General features: G+C 45.6%; 1 protein-coding gene across 1 annotated transcript in view; it reads left to right on the top strand.

Moving 5' to 3' along the window:
• INSR (insulin receptor) overlaps window positions 1–24364 on the top strand; it is a 62979-nt gene that overhangs the window by 20168 nt on the left and 18447 nt on the right. Inside the window, 7 exon segments of the mRNA XM_062014824.1 lie at window positions 15355–15670; window positions 18405–18550; window positions 18840–18984; window positions 19226–19440; window positions 21786–21912; window positions 23214–23464; window positions 23853–24020. Of these exon segments, the coding sequence (XP_061870808.1) occupies window positions 15355–15670; window positions 18405–18550; window positions 18840–18984; window positions 19226–19440; window positions 21786–21912; window positions 23214–23464; window positions 23853–24020 (1368 nt within the window).

The raw sequence follows: 24364 nt of genomic DNA, 5'->3' as shown, positions 1-24364 counted from the left end.
GCTGCTGGTATGTGGCCACGATGGAATTTCAAGGCCCTGACATGATGAGCTGAGCTCAAGCTCAAGTTACAGGGAAAGACTGATGGTTTTTAAGTCAATGTACAGGGTTAAGGCAACGTAGGTAGCAAGCAGAAAATTATCTGCAGGCTCAGCAGCAGTAACATCTGAGGTTGCTGGCTTTCTGGTTCTTTGTGCTCCTCTCAGTTCGTTTTAGCCCAACTCCTAATCATGAGTCCTCATTTACTGTTCATAAAAAAGTAAATTCTCTGGTACAGAGAGGGAGGAGGTTGGTCTCTGTCAAAATAGAGTCTCCTGGACTGGAGGATTGTAAGGAATGGAAGGTTTGTAGAGCAAGGAAACAAGCGTGGCTCAGAATTGTGTAGCCATAGTTTCCAACTCAATTTTTGATGTTTTCTCTGGTTTTGTATCTATGGAGGTTTAATTATACTAACAGCACACAGCATTATTGTAAGGCTTTAGTAGCTGTGGGCAGGGACAGCAGTGACACTGAAGGTGCTGTGCATAAGGTGAGGGAGAAGTTGGCCTCTACACAGGGTTTCAGAGGTGCAGGAATAGATGCACCTTTCCTACTGAGAGTAAAGAGTTCAGTGCTGAAATCACAGAATCACAGACTCTCAAGGGCTGGAAGGGACCTTCCATCCAGTGCAACCCCTCTGCCAGAGCAGAACCTGCAGAGCAGGGCACACAGGAACTCATCCAGGTGGGTTTGGAATGTCTCCAGAGAAGGAGACTCCACAGCCCATCTGGGCAGCCCTTGCCAGGGCTCCCTCACCTCAACAGGGAACAAGTTTTCCCTTGTGTTTCTTTAGATGTAATGTTCTCATGTGGCAAAAGTGCAAGGCAGTTTGCATGACAGAAAATGGGATTGCCTGTATGCTGCCTGATTTTTGTTGGGTTTTCTTTCCCTGTTGATGTGAAGAGGCCTGAAACTGATGGGGTGTGTTCAAGGGAAGGATTATTTGCTGTCTGTAGGAGAGCTGCTGCACTTGGCAGCTTTGCTTTTGATAGTGAGTGAGATGCTGTTGGCTTGCAAGAAATATCTCAAAACAGTAACTGAGACTTTACTGAGCAACCAGTGACCAAAAAAAAAAAAAAAGATAAAAAATCTAGTTCCAGTTATTGCCCTGAACTGAGCATCTGGAAATCTCTCATGGGGAAACTTCAGACATCGTGCTACAACTCTGTCATATCAGCAGCTTTCTGTGACTGAGGAGGTAATGTACAGAATGCTTACACTGGCAGGTGGGCTTCAATCTTCCTGCACAGCTAAAGACATGATTAGGAAACCTTAGGAATGATGCAAGAAGCTTTACCATATCCTGGGCTTCCTAGGAATAAGGCACATGCAATTCAGCAGGCATCATGAGATGGCTGAGCGTTTTTCTGTTACCATTTGAAACTTCTTTAGGCAGCCGTGTTGCATTAAGGCACTGCAAGGGGTTTTAATACTTGTGTTAAGTATTCACTGACATTTCAATATCAAACAAATGTTTGTCTTGTCTTTTCTGCAAAGACAAATCAATTGTATTCTATGGGTAGTGAAAATGTAACAGCAATGATTTCATAAGACAGATCGGATTTGTGTTTTCTAGTCTTCAGTCTTTTCCAAACATCATCTTCCTGAAGTAAAGGCTGATCCTACTGCATGTGTTTACACAGCTTCAGTTTGGGATGAATGAGTCCAAGAGCTCCCTTATAAGTACCCCTCAAGGGCTCCCAAAAGCCAGAGAGGAAATCAGGCTCCTCAATGTGATGCCTGACTGTCTGAAAGTCTCGCCCAGTGGAGCCTTAACGGAGCTTAAAGGAATAAGGCTTTTGTTTTAAGACTGAATTTGAAGCAAAGCCTTTAAAGCTCAATAAGCTGTTTCCCCTGTTCATTCAATTGTGTGGATTTCAGGCTCGAGGAATCTGCATGCTCTGTTTCTGGCAGAAGGGAAAGCACACAGTGCAGTAGCAGCCTTACCTGGAGACTTAATGAAAAAGCATTTATGTGGAAACAGAGGCTTTATCTGAAACAACTTCTCACCTTATCAGCAGGTTTCTGCAATTATTAAATTACCCAAAGAAATGTCATGTAGATTGCCTTTTCCTTAGGCTTATCTTCCCCACTCCAATAACCTTATCTCCAGGGCTGCTTAAATAATTTATATAGTGTTTGGCCGCTCTTTCAGTGCTTCAGTATCAAGTTTCTAGTCCACAGAACTAGTCTGTTAAAACTACATATCTGCATCAAGTGTCAGTTTTTGTTCTGGGAAATAGAAAGTGTTCTCCTTTGAGCCTGTACAGTGTGTGAATTTGGTGGGTGTGATAAGGAAAACGTCTTCATGTTTTGCATGGCTCTGCTGGTGAAAGGAGGAGTCGCGTGAGAGCTCTTGTTGACCAGCACTGGGGAAGAGTATGTTGTTTTTCCACGTGCTCTAATCTGTGAAAAACAAAAAGAACTCCAGATTGTGTGTTTTAAACATGCTTTAGGTCTGTCAGTGCTCAGATTTGCCAGTGGCTATCCACTCCAGTAATACATCCATCCACACGAAGCCTAATTGCAAGTGGCACGGTTTCAAACCTGAGCCTTGCTTTGATGCTGAAGGAGACTGAGCAGGACTCACCAATAAACTCTCAAGTGTTTTGCTTCATACTGAGTCTTGTGTGAAGGATTGCACACTGGATATGGGCTTGGATACTGTCAGTCTCTTCTCAGCACTGCCACTGGCCTCTTGGGTGGCTCTGCAGGCCTCTTTGTGTCTCGGTGGTTGTTTAACACGGAGCTATCAGAGCGACCTGCTGGCAGGCTACACTTCAGTAAACTTGATGGCAAATGCAGGAAGCGCCTCAAGGCAGAACTTAAGATGAGTTTAGACAAACAACTGTCAGCAGTATCTTAGGTAACATACTTGATCCAGCCTGGGACAGGTGGATGGACTGAGTGGCATCATGAAAACCTCTTTGGCTCCCTTCCAGTTGAAGATTGCATTTGGTAATGGCAGCTCTGTGCTGTGATTTGAAACCTTCATAGTTTGCTAAAGCAAAATACTCTTTGTCTCTGGAGAAACACGGAAAGTCCCATCTCCTTCATGCTAAATAATGCTAGTTTGTGTCATGTTTTCCCCCCCAGAGGACTGTATTCACTGTGAGGCTATTTCCCTAAGTTTTCCCCACCCCACACAATGATTACCTCATTTAGGCTTCAGCAGGTGTTGAGGCTCACACTATCAATTAGACCATCTCTGAATAGTCTTAATTGCTCTGAAATGGACAATACTGATGAGGATTGGTGATTAGACTGTATCTTGACTCCCTGATAAACATCCTCAAAGCTGAAGCTTTTTAGCACACGCCTGCACAGTTGATGTTGTGTAAGCAGATCCTGTCTCTCTCCACGGCCCAGCGTAGTTTAATGGCAGATAATGAGACTTGTGCTACTGCTGAACTTCCTTATTACCCAACGACCTGACTTCAGCCATAGTGGGGTTTATTTTAAGAACTTACCAAAGCACAGGCATGAAATGAAACAGAATTTTCACAATGCTGACAATTAACAATTGGAGCCATTAACTGTTTGTGAAGAAAGACTGAGAATCTAAGATCCTACCCTGAGTTTAATATAACCTCAGAAGCTTCAGTTGCCTTGTTGGGGTGGTGTAGCTAGTTTATGATTAAAATCCTTCATGTTACAACTTCCTCTTGCATCATTTGCCAGGAGAAAATGGATCAATAACGTCTAAGGGTGGTTTGTGCAATGTAGTTAATGGTTTTTCTACTGATCTGTTGCCGTTTGTTTTTCCTTAGGGTTGTATTTGTGTGCCTCTTGGTCATTTTTATTGAGAGGCAGAGTGATGTGGCACAGCACACATCCTGTAGATCAAAAAGTACAGGGAGCAGCATGTTTGTCACGAGAAGCAATCAGGCAGATAGATGTTTGGACAGAGCTGAACTGGGTACTTTGTGTAGGGCCACATATTATTCTGCATAGGATTACTTTAAAATGGGCATTGATGGTATGCTACAGATGACAAGGGCAAGTAGTAAATAAAAATACATTTCATAGAGAGGTCTCAACTGCCCGGCTCTGGGACAGCAAACAGTATCTATTTCAGTACTGCTAAGTAAATTCTTATACCTAGAAATAAACTGTGGAGAACATACTTGCAGCTTTGGGCAAAGAGAGAAGGGTGCATAAATTAGTGGGCATGAGCTGATGAGGCCAAAATGACTAGAGTGGTTGAGAGAATATTATATGGGTGTGTATAGTCTATACATTTGATACTAGTGTGTGCAGTAATGAGACACTGCACACATTGCTCCATCCCACAGTTCAAATCTGATTTTGAAAACAATGATTGTAGGTTCAGAGAAATCTGTGATGCCTGTGAAATTACTGGAAGACATGCTTTACAGTGTTTAGTTCAGATGTATCGACATAGGAAATGCATCTGATAACAGCAGGATGTATGTGTTAGTCCTCTGGTGAATCCTTTTGTGCACTGGCTGCTCGCCTGGGTTGTAACTGCTCTGTTTTGATTCCTACCAGGTTGCCTGCTGCCAGCCACAGGTTATGTTGGGGAGCAGGCAGCTGACCAGCAGCAGTTCTTCCAAGGCTGCTGCCTGCTTATAGAGTCTGCTTGAGACTTTGAGTCGCCTTCCCTCTGCTCCTTTCTCTGGTAGTCAGCCTCTCTTGGCCCAAAGAGAAACCCTCTGCCCTTGGCGTGGTGCAGAGGGACAGAGGCTGGCATTGTGATCTGATTCCTACCACAGCCGTTCCGTGTCTAGCATGGATTTGGGCAGCATGCTAAGTGACCATGCACTGGAACACTTTATGCATCTTGGTAACTTAAGGAAAAAGAATCTGGTTGTCAGAGCTCGTTAGCTCTGCTTCACAGGAAAAACATCCTTCAGATACTTCTTTGTACAACTGGCCTTCAGGTGATCTTTCTCTCTCCATCTCCTCTGACTTCTTGAGCAGGAGGGGATGTGGAATAAGTTATATTCTTTCTTTCTCTCTGCTTCTTTTCAATGTCTTCATCCACAAACACAAATTCTGTTTCAGCATCTATGTTTACAATTCATGACTATGCCGTGAAATCTGTCCAGATTAAAATCTTAACCTCTGTCTGACATTTCTGTGGAGATCATTAGTTATCAGCTTAATCTCCTTGTGGTTAATCTTATACTTCCGCCCATCTCATTACCTTTCTTGGCTGTGGACAGCTTTGCTGTAAGTTAAGCTTTGCTGTAAACTGTGTGTCCTTTTTGGTGGAGATTTGCTCTTACTTTGCGTGTCCAGGTTACATTTTACACAACTTTTCACGTGACTGAATGTATTAACTTGGCTTTCATTCTTTCATGCCTTGTTTACTACAACATCCTCCTCTGTGGCCTTGAGAAAAGCAATCTTACCTGTCTCTTATCTTTGCAGAAAGCAAAGGTTATACATTTCTCTTCGTGCTTTGATTGTATCGCTCCTCATTTTCTAGACAGGGTTTGTAGGTAAAAGTAATAGCTTTTCTTAGACCTTCATTTGGAAGAATTAAAGGGACCTGGTTCTTAGACCATCACCCTACACTGAAGAACTTCTGCCTGTCCCCATTTGTCTCTCTTTCTCAGCAGGGTAGATACCAACTCTCATAGTTCTCTTTTAAGGCTTGGCCAGGTGCAGCATCTTCTCTCATTCAGCACTAAGATGCTGATTTGTTATTCTGGTCAGTCCCTGCTGCCTGTCACTAAGAGATAAATTGGTCTGATGAGAAGCTTGTGCCCAAGCACTGTGCTGTGGTCACCTGGCTTGAGGGAGGTGGTTCACATCCTGCTGGTTTAGAGAGTGGAGACCTGTGTTCAAAATACAATGTGGACAGAGACTTTACATGCAATTACACTTATTTTTAGGACATCTGTGGCTGCCTGGATTACTTCACTGTGACTCTCTTGGGTCTTGGGATCACAGTCTGAGCAAGCAGGTTTGATGGGAGTAGGTTAAAGTGAACAGGGATGTTTGCAAGATGCCGTACAGTGGAAAGAGTAATATACAGTTAAATATTAACGTGGAGCTTTCATGAGTCTACCAGGTGGCATGTCAACCATTGAATGACAAAGCCAAATCTTTAGGTTGTAATCAGGATTGAAATTTAACAAACCATAACAACATCAAAAGCACCCTCACAGCTGTGAGTAAAATGGTGAGCAAAGCTTTACAGAAGAGTTCCTCAAATGACATTTTGAAGATTCTGGTCTTGGTCTAAATAACAAATGATCTCTTCTGATGTACATGTCCAAACTACTTCAAAATTCACCACTTCCAAAGCTCCACGTTCCCCAGAGGTTAGATTGCTGAATGTTTCTGTCCCTTTGTGTAGGGAGATAGATTTCACTGAATGGCTTTTTTACAAATAACTGTCAGAAGGGCTGAAGCTCAGAAAATTCTGGCTTCCCAATCCTTGGTTACCTGAGGGATGGCAGTAGTGGCTTCTTAATCTTCTTCAATTATAAGCCATCAAAGGCACTGACATAGCAAAGCCTGGAGATAGTATTGATTTGCATGGAGCATTATACTTTGTGATAACTGTCTGGGGACTCCAGATTTTGCCTGAAGACCTAGTGTCAATTTAAGAGGTTGCACATTAAAGAAAAACAAGCAGAAGTTGGTGGTTATTTTCAATCCCTGATGCTGTGCTAAGCTCCCATGTAATTTTGAACACAAAGTACAAGGAGCAGGCTTGATCTGCTTGCCAGAGAGTGGCACAACAGGAGGGTTGTAGGTACTAGGTAAAGTATTTACAACTTCTCGTCGCTATCCTTGCGTGCACTTTGTGACACTTGTTCTGCCTTCAACAGTGCTGCAGTGTTTTCAAATCAAACTCCATGTTTTGGTATTTTGAGCTTGATTGCCAGCAGTTTAGCCAGATTTCAGCAAGTTGTTTGTGCCTGCTTTGGGCAATCAGCTTGATTGAAAGGCACTAGGAGACTGAAAACAGGGCATAGGCTTGAGTGTTAATCTTTGTTTCAGCTTTATCCTGTAGCTCTCATCAGAGGGAAATGGTTTGCCCTGTAACTTCATCAGTTCATAGAGGGGCTTGCTGCCGTGGTGTAAACACCATGTGCCCTGCTTAAATTCCATGAAAGGAAAATGTTTCTTTGATCTTTATTCTATCTGGATAATATTAGGCACGGCCAAGTGAGAGACATCCAATTCTCCTTGTAAATGTTTGGAGTGACAGAGGAGAGCAGCAGTGAAGTACTTCCAGGGAAAGAAACAGAAAGGTCTAGAAAATCTCTTGATTCAATAGGAGAAGGTGAGGGACTTTCAGAGCTGAGGTTTGTAGCCCAAGAAGTCCTGTCCCTGAAAATAAGAGGTGGTACTTGAGCTATTTTACTAACTCCAGCTACAGAGGTGAGACACTGAATGTGAAGTTACACAGGGCTTTGTATGCTTGGGCACAGGGACTGTGTTGTGTCCTTGGGGTGGCAGCTGGAGAAGCTATTGTGCAAAGGTGATGATTTCTAAGGGTGATGAAGAGCAAGGGACCAAAGGCATTGAGAATCCATTGCAGTTGGTGACTTCCTCCAGGCTTCTCCATGTTAAGGTGACATATGTAAATATATTTTTATACATTACATAAATAAAAGAGCATGTGTGTGTGTGCAGTCAGGGATATATGTATGAGTTCCTCTTAGTAAGTTTTCTGTGTTCCTTGGCATAATTCACATATAAGTAAATTTCTCTTTCCAGAGAATTGCTCCCAACAGCACAGACAAATATAGATTATTACTCCACGGTCTAAACAGCAGGAGGCTGGCATAGAAGAGACTGTGTTTCTAGAGACATCTCTCTTTTTCTGCTCTTTTCCCCTATCAACAACAGAGCTCAACCTTTTCCCACTATCTGCATTCAGCAACAGCTTTCACTGGCCTCCGTATCCTCCATTATCGACGCTGGACAAGGTGGCACACAACTCCAAAGCCTTTTATCTTTTCTAAACTCACATTAGCCCATCCAAACAGTACCAGTGTCTCTGTTGGTTTAAGCTGTGATGGCTGTTCTTGGCTGGGTGGATGCCTTGGGGGAAGCAGACGAGGACACAGGGTTTGCAAATGGCACCAGTCCCGGTTTGAAAAGTTAGAGACGTTCCCCGTAGCTCCCAATGAGCACGTAGCTTGTGAAAGGGTTGAGAGGCAAAACAAGTGTTTTCTTATCCTTACTGATAGATGAGATAAGCCTTGTGATGCTGTCTTGAGAAATGTCAATGCGAAGAGTTTCCTTTATGTTTTAGTAACAGTGTGTTGTTTTGGGAAGTCACTGTCTATGGGAAGGGAGGCACCTGCAGTTAATTTTATCTGTTCCTGTGTAAATACAGACTTCTTAACGTTCCCAACTCACAGTCCAGAGGGGTTGTGGCATTATGTACTGTCATATCTCATTTTATAAATAACACTTTAATTTTAGTGCTGATTGTAAAACCTTGAGTTTATTTGGCACTTGCTCCTTCCCGCCTTGGTGCTAGGAGCTGAAATCCTGTGTGTGGAGAACGGCACTGGAGTCACTGCGTTTTGGGAGGGTTGTTCTTTGGACATCCTTGGCGTTGGGGAAAAGGGGGAGCTAAATGTTGTCAGAGCAGCTGAGCACTGTGAATAAGTGACATAAAGTTTGCTTGAATGTCTTGTGATAATTCCTTTAGTTTGCTTGATAACTACAGTCAGCCATCAGGCATTACTGACAGGGTTTTTTTGTAGGAGTACATTACCCTCTTCTATTTATTTTGGAGGTTCAGGAAGGTCTGGGAGAGCTAATGTTGTTAGCCACTGAGGTAATCAAAGGTCCTTGTGCTCTTTACAGTTGGTGGACCTCTGTAGCCTGTTCTTTCCAGGCATTTTGATGCTGTCGTAATGCCCTGGGAGCAGTTTGCCCTGTGCGGCCCAGGAACTGACACTGGTGGGGTTTAAGGTTTAGGTTTCTGCCTCTCTAGTCTGTGGCATGAAGAAGTAATTGAAGGACATAAGCTACAGTGCAGAGGGCTCGGCAGCACACTGTTTTTCTTCCAGCAACCCTTTGTCAACCCATCTGAGTTTGAGATTTATACCTAGACTTCACTGGACATAGTTTTATTTAATTTTTAATAGCTCTTTTTGACCTTAGGACACATTAATGCACTTGGATTAGGTGTTGTCTTGGCATGTTCAGATCAAATAAATGTTCACAAAAAAAACCCCAGATGATCATGAGATCAGATGATTGGATAAAAATTAGTTCTAGAACTCTGCACGGTGCCTGCTGAGTTTGGAGTCTTCTTGTCGGGAAGAGAATGAGTTAATCGTGAGGGAAAGCGATCGAGTGAAAAAATAGTCTGTGCCTATAACATGATTTAATACATAATTTTATAAGGAGGTCGGGTTCAGATGGGTTTCACCAGCAGCGATGCTGCTCAGCACTTGCAGAAGCTCAGGAAACAAGCACAGGCTCTGTAGTGCTAAATTAAGATCACATGCTTGCAACACACACTCGGAGGAGTTGCTGCCCTGGGCGATTACTCCTTGGGTTTCCTTTTTTTTCCTTGTTGGTTTTGTTTTTGTTTAGAACCACAAGAACCCATGTCTACAGAGGTCATTATCGTGACTATACAGTTAGGAAATGAAATTACAGCTCCCACTGCAACCGGAACTCAAGCGTGATTATATGTGTGTGTGTGCAAGGCTATTCATGGATGGATTTGTATGACAGACACTGCAGCCATTTACAGTAAGAGGAAAAAACCCTCACAGAGCTCCGTGATACGGCCTCTGAGGGGCTCTGGCTTTGAATTCTGCGCGTGTGTGCGTCATATAACATCACCCTAACCCAAGCTCTGGCATCAGGAGATACGTGGCACGGCCAAAACAAGCCATTTTAAGCCGTGCCAAAGCTGGCTCTGTCCTGGCTTTCTCTGTTTCTCTCCTGGTTCTAAGAACCCCTCATGAGTTAAACGCTCCCCGTGAGAAAAACCCTGCCAGGGCCAGCAAAATGCATTTAAGGCGAATGAGTTTTGCAGTGTGGTGGGCAGAGGATGGTGTGGGGGGAGGTGAAGGCTTGTTTGGGGGCCCCGTTTTAGCGCGGGAGGCAAGGGGTTAAGGCATGTTTGCCTTGTGCAGATAGCAGAGCGGTTGGATGCCTCCCTGCAAAGGCAGCCAATGCATTGGCTGAGGCTGAGGGCGGTTCTCCTGCCGCAGTTGTTTTCTGTCCTGGACTTTGTTGGATCTGGAGCCTCCTAATTGCCTTGTCTGTACAAATCAAAAGAGAGCTTGTGTAATTTGTGGGGAAAAAAAAGCCCTGAGGGGTGCCAGGTGAGTTTGCTCCTGGCCGGCTCGCCAGGGACACGCTGCTGGCCCCGGCTGCCTGAGAGGAGCTGCAGCGGCCCGGGCTGCCCCTGCTGACCCACGCTCACATTGAGACTGCCACTGCACTGTAGAAAGATCATGTCAACTCATGGGCAATCGGTACCAAAACCGTGTGGGAACATCTGTCCCCGTACAGCACTGACATTCACACGTGTGGTTTAGGTTTTCCCCCATGAGCTGTGTACCCCGATCGAACCCAAACCACCAGCTCTTTGCACAGTCAGCTGGGCTCACCCAGGACGTTGCTATTTAAGCACATCCAGTGGCAGAGGATCCCAAAGGAGTAGCAAAACTTACCCTGAGTGGTTTTTATGTCTTTTCTTTTTTCTCTCTTCCTGAGGACTCGCTGCCATGGTTTTGTTTAGCAGAAAGCAAGAAACAAGACCTAACACAAATGTTTTTAATCGTCCTTCAGTATTCAAACTGTTTATTAGCTGAGCAGCTTAGTGCTTGATTGACTTGCCTGTTAAATATGGATCTCCTGGGTGCCTGCCTTGGCTCAGGAATATGTTTACAGTATCAGTGTCTCTTGTTTTCACCTGAAGCACAGGGAAGTGGTGAAATTATGGGAGCAATCCACAGAGGTAGAAATTCCTTTGCGCTGACTCCGCTGCCTTTTGTCCCCCCCAGCTGGGCCTCAGCAGCACGAAGAAATGTCAGTTTGAATCTTTAATCAGAAAGGTTCGTAAAATGCATTGTTTCCAAAGTCTTGGGAGCCACTCTAGCTAAGTTAAATATTTATTCACCCCTGGAACAACAGGTTTGAACCTCTGTGGCAGCTCTGTTTCTCCCCTATCCAGGGCTGATTGAGAAGCGTTATGCTGTTTATCGTCTTTGGGGCAGGGATTTTGAAAATCCTGTTCTTAAAGATCTGCTGAGGAGTTTTCATGGCCATAATGGACAGAGCTGCTCTGGTGCCAATGCTAGAGCACGTATTCCTGCAGCAGTTTTCATGGTACAGTGTGGTGGCATCTGCCTCTGTCCCAAAATAGCTGCTCCCCTGTCTCTAACCAGGATTTATGAAGTTCCCTTTTCATTTTTTTCATTCCTCACAGAAGAAGAGAGAGGTGACACTTTTCCCCATACTGAGGTGGAGGCACTGCATTTTCCAGAAGTCCCACAGCATTACCCAGAGGCTGGGGCTGTGTGGGTGCTATACCTAAGCAGACCCTGCACAGCCTGGATTTGCACTGGACCACGTCACAGCTCCCACAAGTGTGATCTCATTGTGAAGAGGCAAATCTACATGGGCCAATGACAGTTATTAGAGCCTGAAAACCTCTATGACGAAGTGAATGAGGTGCACTTGGTCAGCACAAACCTATTCAGTGTTGTCCTGCAGTGAAAAAACATAACGTGGCAGCAAAAAAACCAGCTGAAAAAACCCATCTGACCGATTGGGAATCATGTGGGTGCTGTAGGAAAAGTTATGTGGTAGTGAAGATACTCTGGAGAGGTTTCTATGTGGTTTTTGGGTGCTTTCTAGCATACATACTTTCAGGACCGTGTGTAATGAGGATTTGCACAGAACAGTGTACTCTCTACTCTGTGTCCCTCTGCTCGGCCCTGGGGAGGCCTCATCTGGGGTCCTGTGTCCAGTTCTGGGCTCCCCAGCTCCAGAGGGACAGGGAACTGCTGCAGAGAGGCCAGTGCAGGGCCACCAAGATGCTGAGGGCACTGGAGCATCTTCCTTGTGAGGAAAGGCTGTGGGACCTGGGGCTGTTCAGTCTGGAGAAGAGGAGACTGAGGGGGGAGCTCTTTAATAGTTACAAGTATCTGCATGGTGGGTATCAGGAGGTTGGGACATCCCTTTTTTCTATGGTATCCAGCAACAGGACAAGGGGTGATGGGATGAAGCTGGAACACAAACAGTTCCACTTAAATCTAAATCTGTTTCAGTGTTTGAGTGAGGGAGCCCTGGCCCAGGCTGCCCAGGGAGGCTGTGGAGGCTCCTTCCTTGGAGGGCTTCAAGACCCTCCTGGACACGTTCCTGTGTGACCTGCTCTAGGTGGGAGCTGATTCTGCAGGGTGGTTGGGATGGATGATCTCTAAAGGTCCCTTCCAACCCCACCATGCTGTGACTCTATGAATAGTGATTGACAATTTCTGTTCTTGAGTGCTTAATGGAAAGAAAAAGTTGTTGCCTTGAATGCTTTGATTTCTTCAAGCTGCCTTTCAGACATCAAAAGCTCATAGAACAGGAAAAAGAGAAACGTTAAGAACAGTTTTAATTTTATCTTCTAAAAACCTTTCAAGTTGAGAATTGAAACTGTTTCTGCCCTGTGAATATTTGCAGCTGAGCTCAAGATGTGTAAATGAGCCCAGGACTTTGAAGATTAGTTTCCATAACAAATTAAAGAACAACATTTTGTGGCATAATGTTAAATAGGTGCCATGTGTCACCAGGTGTTTTGCATGAGGGCCAGCTTTTCTAAATTCCCCATCTGTGCCACTGGCTCCTTGAGTAGCAAATGTTGGCTTTTGAGTATCTTAAACTTTTTAGTTCTGAAGTGGGAAACAGATCTGGGAAGATACTTTTTTGCAGCAAGCACCAGCAGCGATGAACAGTGTGACTTGTGCTGCCAGCACTCACCCTCAGCTTGCACAAATCATTCCTGTGTGCCTTGGCTGGATGCTTCACCCCACTAGCAAGTGAAGAAGTCCTTGCAGGACATTGAAGTGTCAGTGTTCAGTGAGGAACATGGAAAAGTGTGTGAGAAATCGCCCAGACTTCCACCCCCCAGCCATAAATCTCATTATTTTAGACTGGAATGAGTAAGTTTGATAGTGTTTTGGACTAAAGGCTGGAATTTTCTGCTGCCAGTGTTTGTAATAAACTGCAGCCATGGCATCTGTTGCTAGACTCTGCTCCATCTGTGGCCTGGTAAAGGATGTATAGCCATGTTTTTTAAAACAAGCTTCTCATTATTTAGTCTAGTACAGGATGTCACCTGCAGATTGCTTCTGTCTGGCCATTGCATTTTGATCAGCTTCTTGAAATGAAACCTATTGCTGGAAGAGGGCAAAAAGTCAGTCAGCATAAAAAAACCAATCTTTGAAATAAACTCCTGTGCTGCTTCTTAATGGATGAATCTTAAGGAATGCACAGAGGAAAAACCTGCAGTGAGTGACTGACGTGGCAGCAGAAAGATATCTGAGATTAAATTGGCCTCATGGTAGAATTTCCACCTTATCCATTTCTCATTTCATCAAAGGATTTATCAGGCTGGAACGAAACAGAGGTTGCTCATCTTTACTACCCTGTCTGTTTCTGCTACTGCTGCTTATTCCAGGAATGGCATTAACCTCTTTAATACACTTAATTCTGCAATCCTTTAATATGGTGTGCAGCATGGCAGAGGGAGATTTTCTCCCTAACCACAGCTGGGGATTTGATGATCAGAACTTCAGTTGCACACTGTACCATGAATCCTACTGCTGCTCATTTAGTTGAATCAAACCAGATCATGTTCCACTATTGATCTGTTCACACACATGAGCCAGAAATTCAAAGTAACATTTTAATCTCTGAACACTGATGTGTCTGGGACCTCCACAAATAAAGCCCCTCCTGCTTCAACACTGAATATTGGACAGAAAGCTTGGGAAATTTTGGGGCAGATGGTGTTAATTCAGCATGAAGTTACTTGGTCTGGCCAGTGCAGATCACAGAAGGACTTATCTCTGTCTTCCTTCACTGGGGGAGCTTGGACAGGACATCAGAAGTTGTTCAGATGTGCCTCCAGATAGAACTCTCCTGTTTGATGAGAAAAAGGTGATGTCTTGATCTGTGTTTTAGCAATTCACAGCTGTAGCCCAAAGGCTGTTTGTCACCATGTGGATAAATCCAGGCCCATGATAAATACAGGTCCTCCTTCCTTGGAGGGCTTCAAGACCCACCTGGACACGTTCCTGTGTGACCTGATCTAGGTGGGACCTGCTTCTGCAGGGGAGTTGGGCTGGATGATCTCTAAAGGTCCTTTCCAATCCCTGCCATTCTCAATCCTGTGATTCTGTACCTCATCTAAAGTTCTTCCTCCAGCCATTTAAATGTCTGTGTCCTGCTTGACTTAGGTGCTTGCTCCTGAAGTGGTGATTTCAGCTTTATAACACCTTTTCTCACTTGTTCTGGATTGAGCAGTTGGGTTTAATGAGTTCAGCCTTGCTTGAACTGCAGTGACTGATTGTCAAGTGCTGAGTGTCAGAGGGGTGAGATTGTGCTTCCCTTCCCAGAGCTCCTCTGGGTTTGCTCAGTCTCCAGCTCCTTGCTCAGCGTTAGTCATGGTGTTTGCTATTCTGCTGCTTGATTTCTGTTTCAAAGCCCAAAGTGAGCATTAAAAGCCTTGTGAGGCAGTAAGTAATGGATAATTAAAAAGTAAACCAGAAAAACCTCAAGTAATCACACTCATGGGCACCCTTCTTTATGGACTTGCTGGGAGAATCACTGAAGAACTTGTGTTGGGTGTTGGGCTTCCTCTGGGGAAACTGGTGCCAGGTTGACAGACAGGAAGCAAATCCTGATTAAGCTGAAGGGCTATGTAAAAGTATTGTTGGATGTGCATTATTTGCAACATTACTGTGGGAAACCTGGGTTCTTACTTTAAGAATCTAGATTTCCCACAGTTTCTTAGTTTAAGAAACTAGAATCTCCCGGCTGAAACTGGCTATCCCAGGCTGGGAAGCTCTTGCTGTAGAATTTCATCACTTACAGGCTTCAGAAGTAATGTTGGAGTCCCCAGCACTCTCCTGGGAGCCTTGTAGTACTGGACTGAGAGAAGAGGAAAACTCATTTTTCTCTTTGAAGATGAGCATTAATGAACAGTGAGGAGCAATAAGAACACTCTGCAAAAAGGTTATTTCCAGAAAAGAAAGGTGCTAAGGATGAAGTGCCATTGACCAAAAGCCTTTCTCCATCATACATCATTGGGTTGCCTTTGTGATATTCAGCTGCCTTTTATCTTTTTGTCTCCACAGTTTGTCCACCTGCCTGCAAGTCCCAGGGCTGCACCTCAGAGGGTCAGTGCTGTCACAGCGAATGTCTCGGGGACTGCACCGAGCCAAACGACCCTGAGAAATGTGTGGCCTGCCGCAACTTCTACCTTGAAGGCAGATGCGTGGACACCTGCCCCCCGGGTTACTATCGCTTCGAGGGCTGGCGGTGTGTGACCTTCAGCTTCTGCCAGGAGCTGCACAACAAGTGCAAAAACGCCAGGGAGTCGGGCTGTCACGTTATCCACAACAACGAGTGTGTTCATGAGTGCCCCTCGGGGTACATCATGAATTCCAGCAAGTGAGTACAAGACACTGCTGTAGTTTTTGGGCTGAGTGTTCTCTCGCCTTACAGAGGGTGTTTCTTTGTGTTCTGTGCCATGGTTTGTGCTGCTGAGCCATATGTGAGGAACTTGGTCACCCTTTGTTGAGTAGACAAGCAGAGCACTGCTGAGGAGTTAGGACTGAAAGGCTGTGTTCCTCACCAGGGTGTGGGATGTGTTAAGAAGAGTGTGGGCAGCAGGTCAAGGGAGGTTCTGCTTCCCCTCTGCTCGGCCCTGGGGAGGCCTCATCTGTAGTACTGTGGCCAGTTCTGGGCTCCCCAGCTCCAGAGGGACAGGGAACTGTTGGAGAGAGGCCAGTGCAGGGACACCAAGATGCTGAGGGCACTGGAGCATCTTCCTTGTGAGGAAAGGCTGCGGGACCTGGGGCTGTTCAGTCTGGAGAAGAGGAGACTGAGGGGAGAGCTCATTAATGTTGACAAATCTCTGAATGGTGGGTGTCAGGAGGCTGGGGCAGCACGTTTTTTGATGGTATCTAGCAACAGGAGTAATGGGATGAAGCTGGAACACAGTTCAACTTAAACATAAGCAAAAACTGTTTGAGTGAGGGAGCCCTGGCCCAGGCTGCCCAGGGAGGGTGTGGAGGCTCCTTCCTTGGAGGGCTTCAAGACCCACCTGGACACGTTCCTGTGTGACCTGATCTAGGTGGGAGCTACTTCTGCAGCGGGGTTGGACTGGATGATCTCTAAAGGTCCCTTCCAACGCCCACCATGCTGTGATTCTAAGAAAAGTTTCTGCTGTTGGGGTGTCTGTGACAATTACCTGTTCTACTTTAGTATGATTTGCAAGCTAATACCTTGCTAATTCAAGTCATTAAAAGCAGATAAGTCGACCTACCATGTGCCAGTAGTTTATTCTTCCTTTGGCTGCCCTTGATTCCTCTCAGTCTTGAAAAGTGGGAAAGGGAGATCGACAGAGAGGACAAGGAAGAGGAGCAATTGGAAGGATCTTTCTGTAATCAAGTAGGATGATGCCCTTCCCCTCCAAGGCAGTCCTCAGACTAGAAAACCTTTGTATTAAGCAGAATGGGGAGAAGTCGTGTCTAATCAAAAGAGCATGGGGTATTTTGAGTGAGTCTTTCTCAGAATATCTGTCCCTTATCTCTGTAATTACTTTCATTGAGCAGGTTCAAGCTGTGCCAGACATAAATGGACAACATAACAAACAAGCAGAGCATGAGTCAGGGCAGGGAATGGCCGTTCTGCCTGTTCCCAGGGTTTTGGGCAAAGGAGTTAAATAATTTATATTGCTGAGCTGTTTATCACCAAAAACTTTGTTGTTTGCCCCACAATAATATAATATATAGTGATGAGTCAGATTTCCTATGAATACTGGTAGCTCTGTGCTCACATCAGTCGCTGCTGGCGTAACGATTTCAGGGAATTCAGTCTGATGGGACTCTGAATTCCGTTTCCTGTTTTGCTTTTCGAACGAGTGATCCAGCTGCCCCCAAAGCAGATAGGCTGCTTGTGTAACAACAGCCACCCTGCCTCTGCTCTGCTTCATCCAGGCTGCTCTCTGTAGGGCCTCACAGCACTGCTTTGTGCTTTTCCTAGAGCATTTAGTTCTCAGAACCACTTGTGAACACGTTCTTGTGATGTTATGACCAGGACGAGCTGATATTTCAGAGACACTTCCCCAGAGCACAAAGCACATGCTTTGATTGCCTTTGTTTTTTTCAAGCTACTTCATGTACAGTCCTTAACCAGAGGCTTCTGAGGTAAAGAGCCAGATCTCTGCTCTTCTGTTACACATTTGGTGAATGATTTTGGGATGGAGACTGGGCCTGGGTTTCTTGATCTCGAAACCCCTGCTGTGTATGGCACAGAGCAGCATCCTGGTGGATGGGCTGTTCAAAGTAGAATCATAGAATCATTTCAGCTGGCAGAGCCCTTTCAGCTCATGGGGTGAAGCCTCTGTCCCAGCCCCATCACCCACCAGCCCATTCCCCTCAGTGCAACACCCACCCAGCTCTGAAACCCCTCCAGGGATGGTGACTCCAGCACCTCCCTGGGCAGCTGTTCCAATGCCTGACAGCCCTAGCAGCAAAGCAATTCCTCCTCACATCCAGCCTGAACCTCCCCTGGTGACACTTGAGGCTGTTTCCTCTTGCTCTGTTGCTTGTTCCCAGGGAGAACAGACCCACCCCATCTGGCTACAGCTTCCTTGCAGGTAGTTGTAGAGTGAGAAGGTCTCCCCTGAGCCTTCAGTTCTCCAGGCTAAACAGCCCCAGATCCCTCAGCCCTTCCTCATCTGAGACATGCTCCAAACCCCTTCCCAGCTTGGTAGCTGCCTCTGGATCCTCTCCAGCACCTCCATGTCCTTGTAGAGAGAGGCCCAGAACTGGACACGGTATTGGAGGTGCAGCCTCACCAAAGCTGAGTCCAGGGGAATGATCATCTCCCTGCTCCTGCTGACAGCACTGTTCCTGATCCAGGTCAGGATGCCAATGTCAAAATCATTCTGGTTTCTGTTATGTAGGAAGGGACAGAGCAAGTAGCATTCAATATGTGGGAGTGACAGTTTCAAGAGCTGTTTGTCAGTCCTAAGAGCCACGTGCCAGTGAATCCATTGGCATATGGTGCGATCGCTGTCGCTTTCAGCTGCTTACTCTGCTTTTGAGAGTTGCTGGGGCTGCCCCAGCTGACATTCTGCAAATGCATCACATCTATAGTCCTGACTCTTGTTTTTCAGCTTGCACTGTACACCCTGTGCAGGGCCCTGCCCAAAGGTCTGTGACTATGGGAAGGAGAAGACGATCGATTCGGTGACGTCGGCACAGGAGCTGCGCGGCTGCACAGTTATTAACGGCAGCTTAGTTATAAATATCCGTGGAGGAAGTAAGTTCTGCATGAGTGAGGGGGCAGGGAGCACTGGATGTCAGATTGGTGAATATGACACCATCTGCAAGCTGAGGCATTTATTTGACCACTTTGAAAGTGAGAAAGATTCAGAAAAATAACCACAAAGCAAAAGCTCTTGTGGTGTTCATTCGGGATCTTTTGCCGACTGGTTTTTGTTTGTAAGGTCTTATGAATTCACAGAAAGCAGTTCTGTTTCATGGGTTTGGGCTCCAATATCAGTGTTTGTGATATCACAAAACTAAAACTGATGTTTTTCTTTCCATAGATAACATAGCAGCTGAGCTAGAAGCAAATCTTGGCTTGATAGAGGAAATCTCAGGTTATCTAAAAATTCGCCGCTCTTATGCCTTGGTTTCTCTTTCTTTTTTTCGTAAACTTCATCTGATTAGAGGGGAAACACTTGAAGCTGGGTGAGTTCTTTCAAAGGATACTTTATTTTAGGGATTTGAAGTGTAAGAAGTGCCAGTGTTGTCAGGGTGATTTGTATTGGTAAACAATGCAAAAGTTATGTTTAAATGTTCCTCTGATTTGTGACCTACCAGAGAGGGTGATTTTGTGTTAATTTTTCTTTAGTATCTGGATTAGTGCATAAGGAAAGAAGAGCTTTCAGTGGATCCCCACTCAGTCCACACTTTCATTCTTTGTTTTCAGGAATTATTCATTTTATGCCTTGGACAACCAGAACCTTCGCCAGCTCTGGGACTGGAGTAAACACAACCTCACTATTGCACGAGGCAAACTCTTCTTCCACTACAATCCCAAACTGTGTTTGTCCGAAATCCACAGGATGGAGGAGATCTCTGGGACAAAGGGGCGTCAGGAGAGGAATGACATAGCCCTGAAGACAAATGGTGATCAAGCCTCATGTAAGAAAGTCTCAGAAGGCATCATTTTCCCTTCCCTCTGCCTTGCTAACCTCATCATCTCTGCCTTGCCTGTGATGTTGTTCCAGTGTCCTGTTGGTAAAGCACCACACATGTGACTTGCTGTTTGCTTGTGCACTGCAGTGACACTGTCAGTATGCCAGGAGTAAAAGTACTTACAGGTTCTCCATCTGGCCAGGAGCCTACCTTGCCAACTTTGGTCAAGTCTGCTCTTTGTGTGCTCAGCTGTGAGTTTTTCAGGGTCAAGTGTATTGTTGGGTCTTTTTGAAGAGTTTAGTGCACCATAACTTCAGTCCAGACTAGGGCTTTGTGTAGCTGCTGAGTACCTGATTAATAGCCATCATCTTCTTTTGCCATGTCATGAGGCCACAGTGCCCACACAGAATATATTTAGCAGAGGGACAGGATCATCTCTGAGCCATGAACATCTCTGGAGCCACGTGAGGGAATTGCTATGACAATAGTCAGAGAATTCTTTGTAACAGTTTGTGTTGATGCTTCTCAGAGGTGTTCAAGCTAACAGTTTGTCCAAGAACAAGGATGAAATGGTGTGTCAGCGTGGCTAAGGAGCAAACACACAGTGATGCTTTATGCTTTAACTAAAGTCCTGCTGTTGAAGATACAGTTTTGCAGACACTTCTTTTGGCAATAATACTGCCATAAGCACATCTCCTCTGCACTCCCAGCCCTGCTGTTTCTTCCCATTCTGTGCCACACACAATCCCCTTTCCCTTTTTGTGCCAGGAACATTCTTACAGGGCCACATGTTGAACCAGACTGTGGAAGTAACATGGGTAAAAAAATTAGCAAGCCATTTCTACTTTGTTCTTGGGTTGTGTCATCTCTGCTCTGATTTATTGTCTAGCCCCACAAAGTTCTGTGTGCACACAGGAACAGGAGCACACATGGGTTGACACACTAGATGCTCAACCAGGTGTTGCCACCCAAATCCCCAGTGTTAATTAAATTACTGATTCAGCCCCTTGCTCTTTTCAGCTTTCAGTGCAGGTCAGATCACCCCATGGCTGCATTTGGTGACAGCACTGCTTAAATAGCCCCTTTCCCAGTTCTGCCCTTGTGCTGATATAGCTACTTGTGAACAGACATAAAAAGGGAAGATCTTTCAGTTGCATCAGGTTCCTAATCTGGTTTGCCACATACCTACAGATGCAGCCATGCCAGTGCAGTGGGGAGAAGGGAATGGAGTGATGCCTGCCTAAAAACTGGCAGTACTAATCCAAAACCTACCAGTGAAGAACCTTCAGGGATGTCACAGCTCTAGCCTTGGGCAGACTGAAGGAGGGACAAGGAATGAGCTGCCTGTAAAAGTCATCTCTTCCCAAGACACACTAACAAGCTCTTCCCACATTTGGGGATGAGAGTGGATTTGGGGTTCAAGCCCAGCTGTGCTGTGTGGTTCTGCACAGCTCCCAGGGCTGGCTGCATGTTTTGTTTAAGGGCAGCTGGAGGAGACAGTTGCATTTCTCTTTGCCAGCTTTAACTCCACTCTGTTGAGCTGTTCTCTGTGCCACCCTCCACCTCAAACCACAGGTTGACAGTGTGTTTGGCTTTTTGTTTGTTTTTACATTTCAAGTCTAGTTTTCACATGGGCAACATCCTGTTTACAACAAAAAAAGGCCCTTGTTTGTTCTGGATGTGGTGCCAGTGAAATGAATGTTCTTCCTCCCTTGTGCAGCTACTGCAGGAGTGGCAAATCCAATCAGAGCTCCACAGCTTGTCCTTCTTGGGCTGCTTGGACATAGTATTGTAATGTGTCCCTTGAGCCTCAAAACTCCACCCTCCTCCAACTGTTTGTTGTTCCTCCCTCCTGTTTGCAAAGGGACCATGCTGCTCCCAGGCAGGGCTGGGAATTCACACGCTTTGTTTTGGTAGCCTCTGCCTTCTGTGCAAACCACATGACTGGGTTCAGCTCTTCAGGTGATCATGAACTTGAAAAAGCGTTGCCTTTAAATTTCTCACTTCTTAGAATTCAGTTCAACTCTTCCACAGGATCATTTCATAAAAGCACAGAAAAATTTAAGCTGCTGGGAACCTGAGGAGGACACCCTCAGGGAGATGTCTTAGGAGGACTTCCTAAGGTTTAGATGATCTCTAAAGGTCCCTTCCAACCCCTACCATTCTATGAATAACATCCATTTGCACCCCTGGCTGAGGGCAGGAATAGCACTGAAGTAAGAGAAGGTTTTAATGAACAGCTCTCCTCAGTGCCAGGGTTCTCATCACTGTGGAGGAAATAACCTTCTAAAGTAATTAAACCTTTCTATTTTAGCAGGAACAAAATGGTTGTCTTTTCTCTTTTGTTACAGGTGAAAATGAACTGCTGAAGTTTTCTTCCATTAGAACCTCTCATGACAAGATCCTGCTGAAGTGGGAGCCCTACTGGCCTCCTGATTTCCGGGATCTCCTGGGGTTTATGCTTTTTTACAAGGAAGCGTAAGTGATCCCCCAGAGCACAACAGCCAGGCTGGGCCTCCCCAGACAGCAGCTGCCATTGAAGAGTAGATAATAAACCTGCTGTGGGCATAGCTGTTTAGTTTCTGTGATTCTCTCTCCTACACTTAAGTTTCCAGTGTTACCTGTGTATAAAAGTGTTCATTGGGATCCCTGACTTACTGAGAAGTCCAAGTTCCTCATTTAAGAACAATCCAAACATAGGTGATCCAATTCCTCTAGACAGACATACACTAACCATGGAGTTTGTCATCTCCCCACTATCTCCAAGGGATGATGAGGTTTTTATTCCCTTTGAGGTGAGAAATGTTCTTTTAGAGTGAAGGTTGCTGAGCTGATTTTCATGAAGCTCAAAATAATTACCCTGGGTTTAGTTGTTGGGTTCCCTGTGGAACTCCACTGGCCACAGGCTCCAACTCTATTCTGTGCCATTGGTCACCACCCTCTGGGCTCTGGCATTTAGCCAGCTCTCCATCCACCTCACCTCCACTCATCTAACCCACACTGAGCTTTCTGATGAGGATGTTGTGGGAGACAGTCAGAAGCCTTGCTGAAGTTAAGGTAGATGCCATCCACTGCTCTCCCCTCATCCAGCCAGCTGGTTATGCACTCACAGAAGGCATCAGGTTGGTCAAACAGATTTCCCCTTGATTGAATCCATGCTGACTCCCCCTGATAACCACCTTTTCCTTCATATGTTCAGTGATAACACTCAGGATGAGTTGCTCCATCACCTTCCCAGGGATGGAGGTGAGGCTGACTGGCCTGTAGGTTCCTCGCTCATCCTCCCTGCCCTTTTTGCAGCCTGCAGTGACATTGGCCTTTCTCCAGTCCTCAGGCACTTCTCCTGTCCTCCATGATTGTTCAAAAGAAATAACTATTTCAGTGTTTGAGTGAGGGAGCCCTGGCCCAGGCTGCCCAGGGAGGGTGTGGAAGCTCCTTCCATGGAGGGCTTCAAAACCTACCTGGACACATTCCTGTGTGACCTGATCTAGGTGGGAGCTGCTTCTGCAGGGGATTGGACTGGATGAAGGTCCCTTCCAACCCCCACCATGCTGTGATCCTGTGATCTGTGGATCAGTACCTGATCTGTAACACTGTTAGGAGACTGGGTTGCAAAGCTCCCTATGCTTCACTTGCAGAATACATACAATGAGAGAGTTGAAGTTTCTCCGAAGGGTAAAGGATTATAACTTTCAGTGATGTCTTCAGAAGTATTTCTTAGAACTTGAATTAGGATTCTCCTCATCTGAAACTTCTTTTGTTTGTTTCTTTTTCTAAAGGCCCTACCAAAACGTGACCGAGTTTGATGGCCAAGATGCTTGTGGGTCGAATAGCTGGACAGTTGTGGATGTTGACCCACCCCCAAGATCAAATGAGCCTAAAGCCCAGGCCCAGCCAGGTTGGCTTCTGAGGGGCTTGAAGCCATGGACACAGTATGCTGTGTTTGTTAAAACTCTGGTCACCTTCTCTGACGAGCGAAGAACGTACGGCGCAAAGAGTGAAATCATCTACGTGCAGACTAACGCCACTGGTCAGTACCATTGAGCTGACACTGCCTTGCAAGTGAAAAACAGACCTAAAGAGTCTTCTGCCTGGCAGTCATGATAGCCTCATGTCTATAAAACTGCACTGCCACTGCTGCTCTGCTTTGGTAGGAAGGCATTCCTTAACAAATGGGCCTATGTGTGCTTCTCTGCACAGGGACGTGGTGCCAACGTGCACTTCATCCCCTCAGGCTCCCGTGGCCAGGTGGAGCTTGTGTGCATGCTGGTGTATCCTGCTGCAGGATGCTTGGGGGTCCTGCTGTGGAGAGCACTGTTTATTCCCATGGAAATGGAAACTTGCCTGTGTTTGCCCTTTGTTCTGTCAAGGTCTTGCAGAGCAGTGAAGTGACCTCTGTTTCTTTCCCCCCCACACAGTCCCGTCAGTCCCATTAGATCCGATATCTGTTTCCAACTCTTCATCCCAAATCATTCTGAAGTGGAAGCCACCCTCAGAGCCCAATGGGAACATCACACACTACCTGGTGTTCTGGCAGCAGCAGGCAGAAGATAGTGAGCTTTATGAACTTGATTACTGCTTAAAAGGTGAGTGGGTGTTTCTGCACCTTTCTTTCAGACTTTCTCAGAGCTCTCAGGTGTTTCACAGTCTTTAGGGCTGCTCTGGATGCCTAATGCAGCTGTATCCTCCCACTGTTCAGTGACATTATACATTAGGTGTGATTGCCAAGTAATGTGGAAAAGCTCTCCAAAACCACTTTTTTTACCAAGCGATCGTATTTTTCCCCTCTGGGAATCTCCCTTCTGCACCTGTTCCTTTTAAACAGAGTAAAAAGTTTAGTCATAGCCATGGAGATAGGGAAAAAATGTCAGTGCTTCTGCCCATCAGTGGCCAATTTATGAAGGCATCCTGAGCCTGTTCTGGAATTCCT

The sequence above is a fragment of the Colius striatus genome, chromosome 25 (genome assembly GCF_028858725.1).
Source record: "Colius striatus isolate bColStr4 chromosome 25, bColStr4.1.hap1, whole genome shotgun sequence".
NCBI classification, from domain to species: Eukaryota; Metazoa; Chordata; class Aves; order Coliiformes; family Coliidae; genus Colius; species Colius striatus.
Note: the sequence above shows the minus strand (reverse complement) of the source record. Positions and strands in the feature narration are given on the sequence as shown.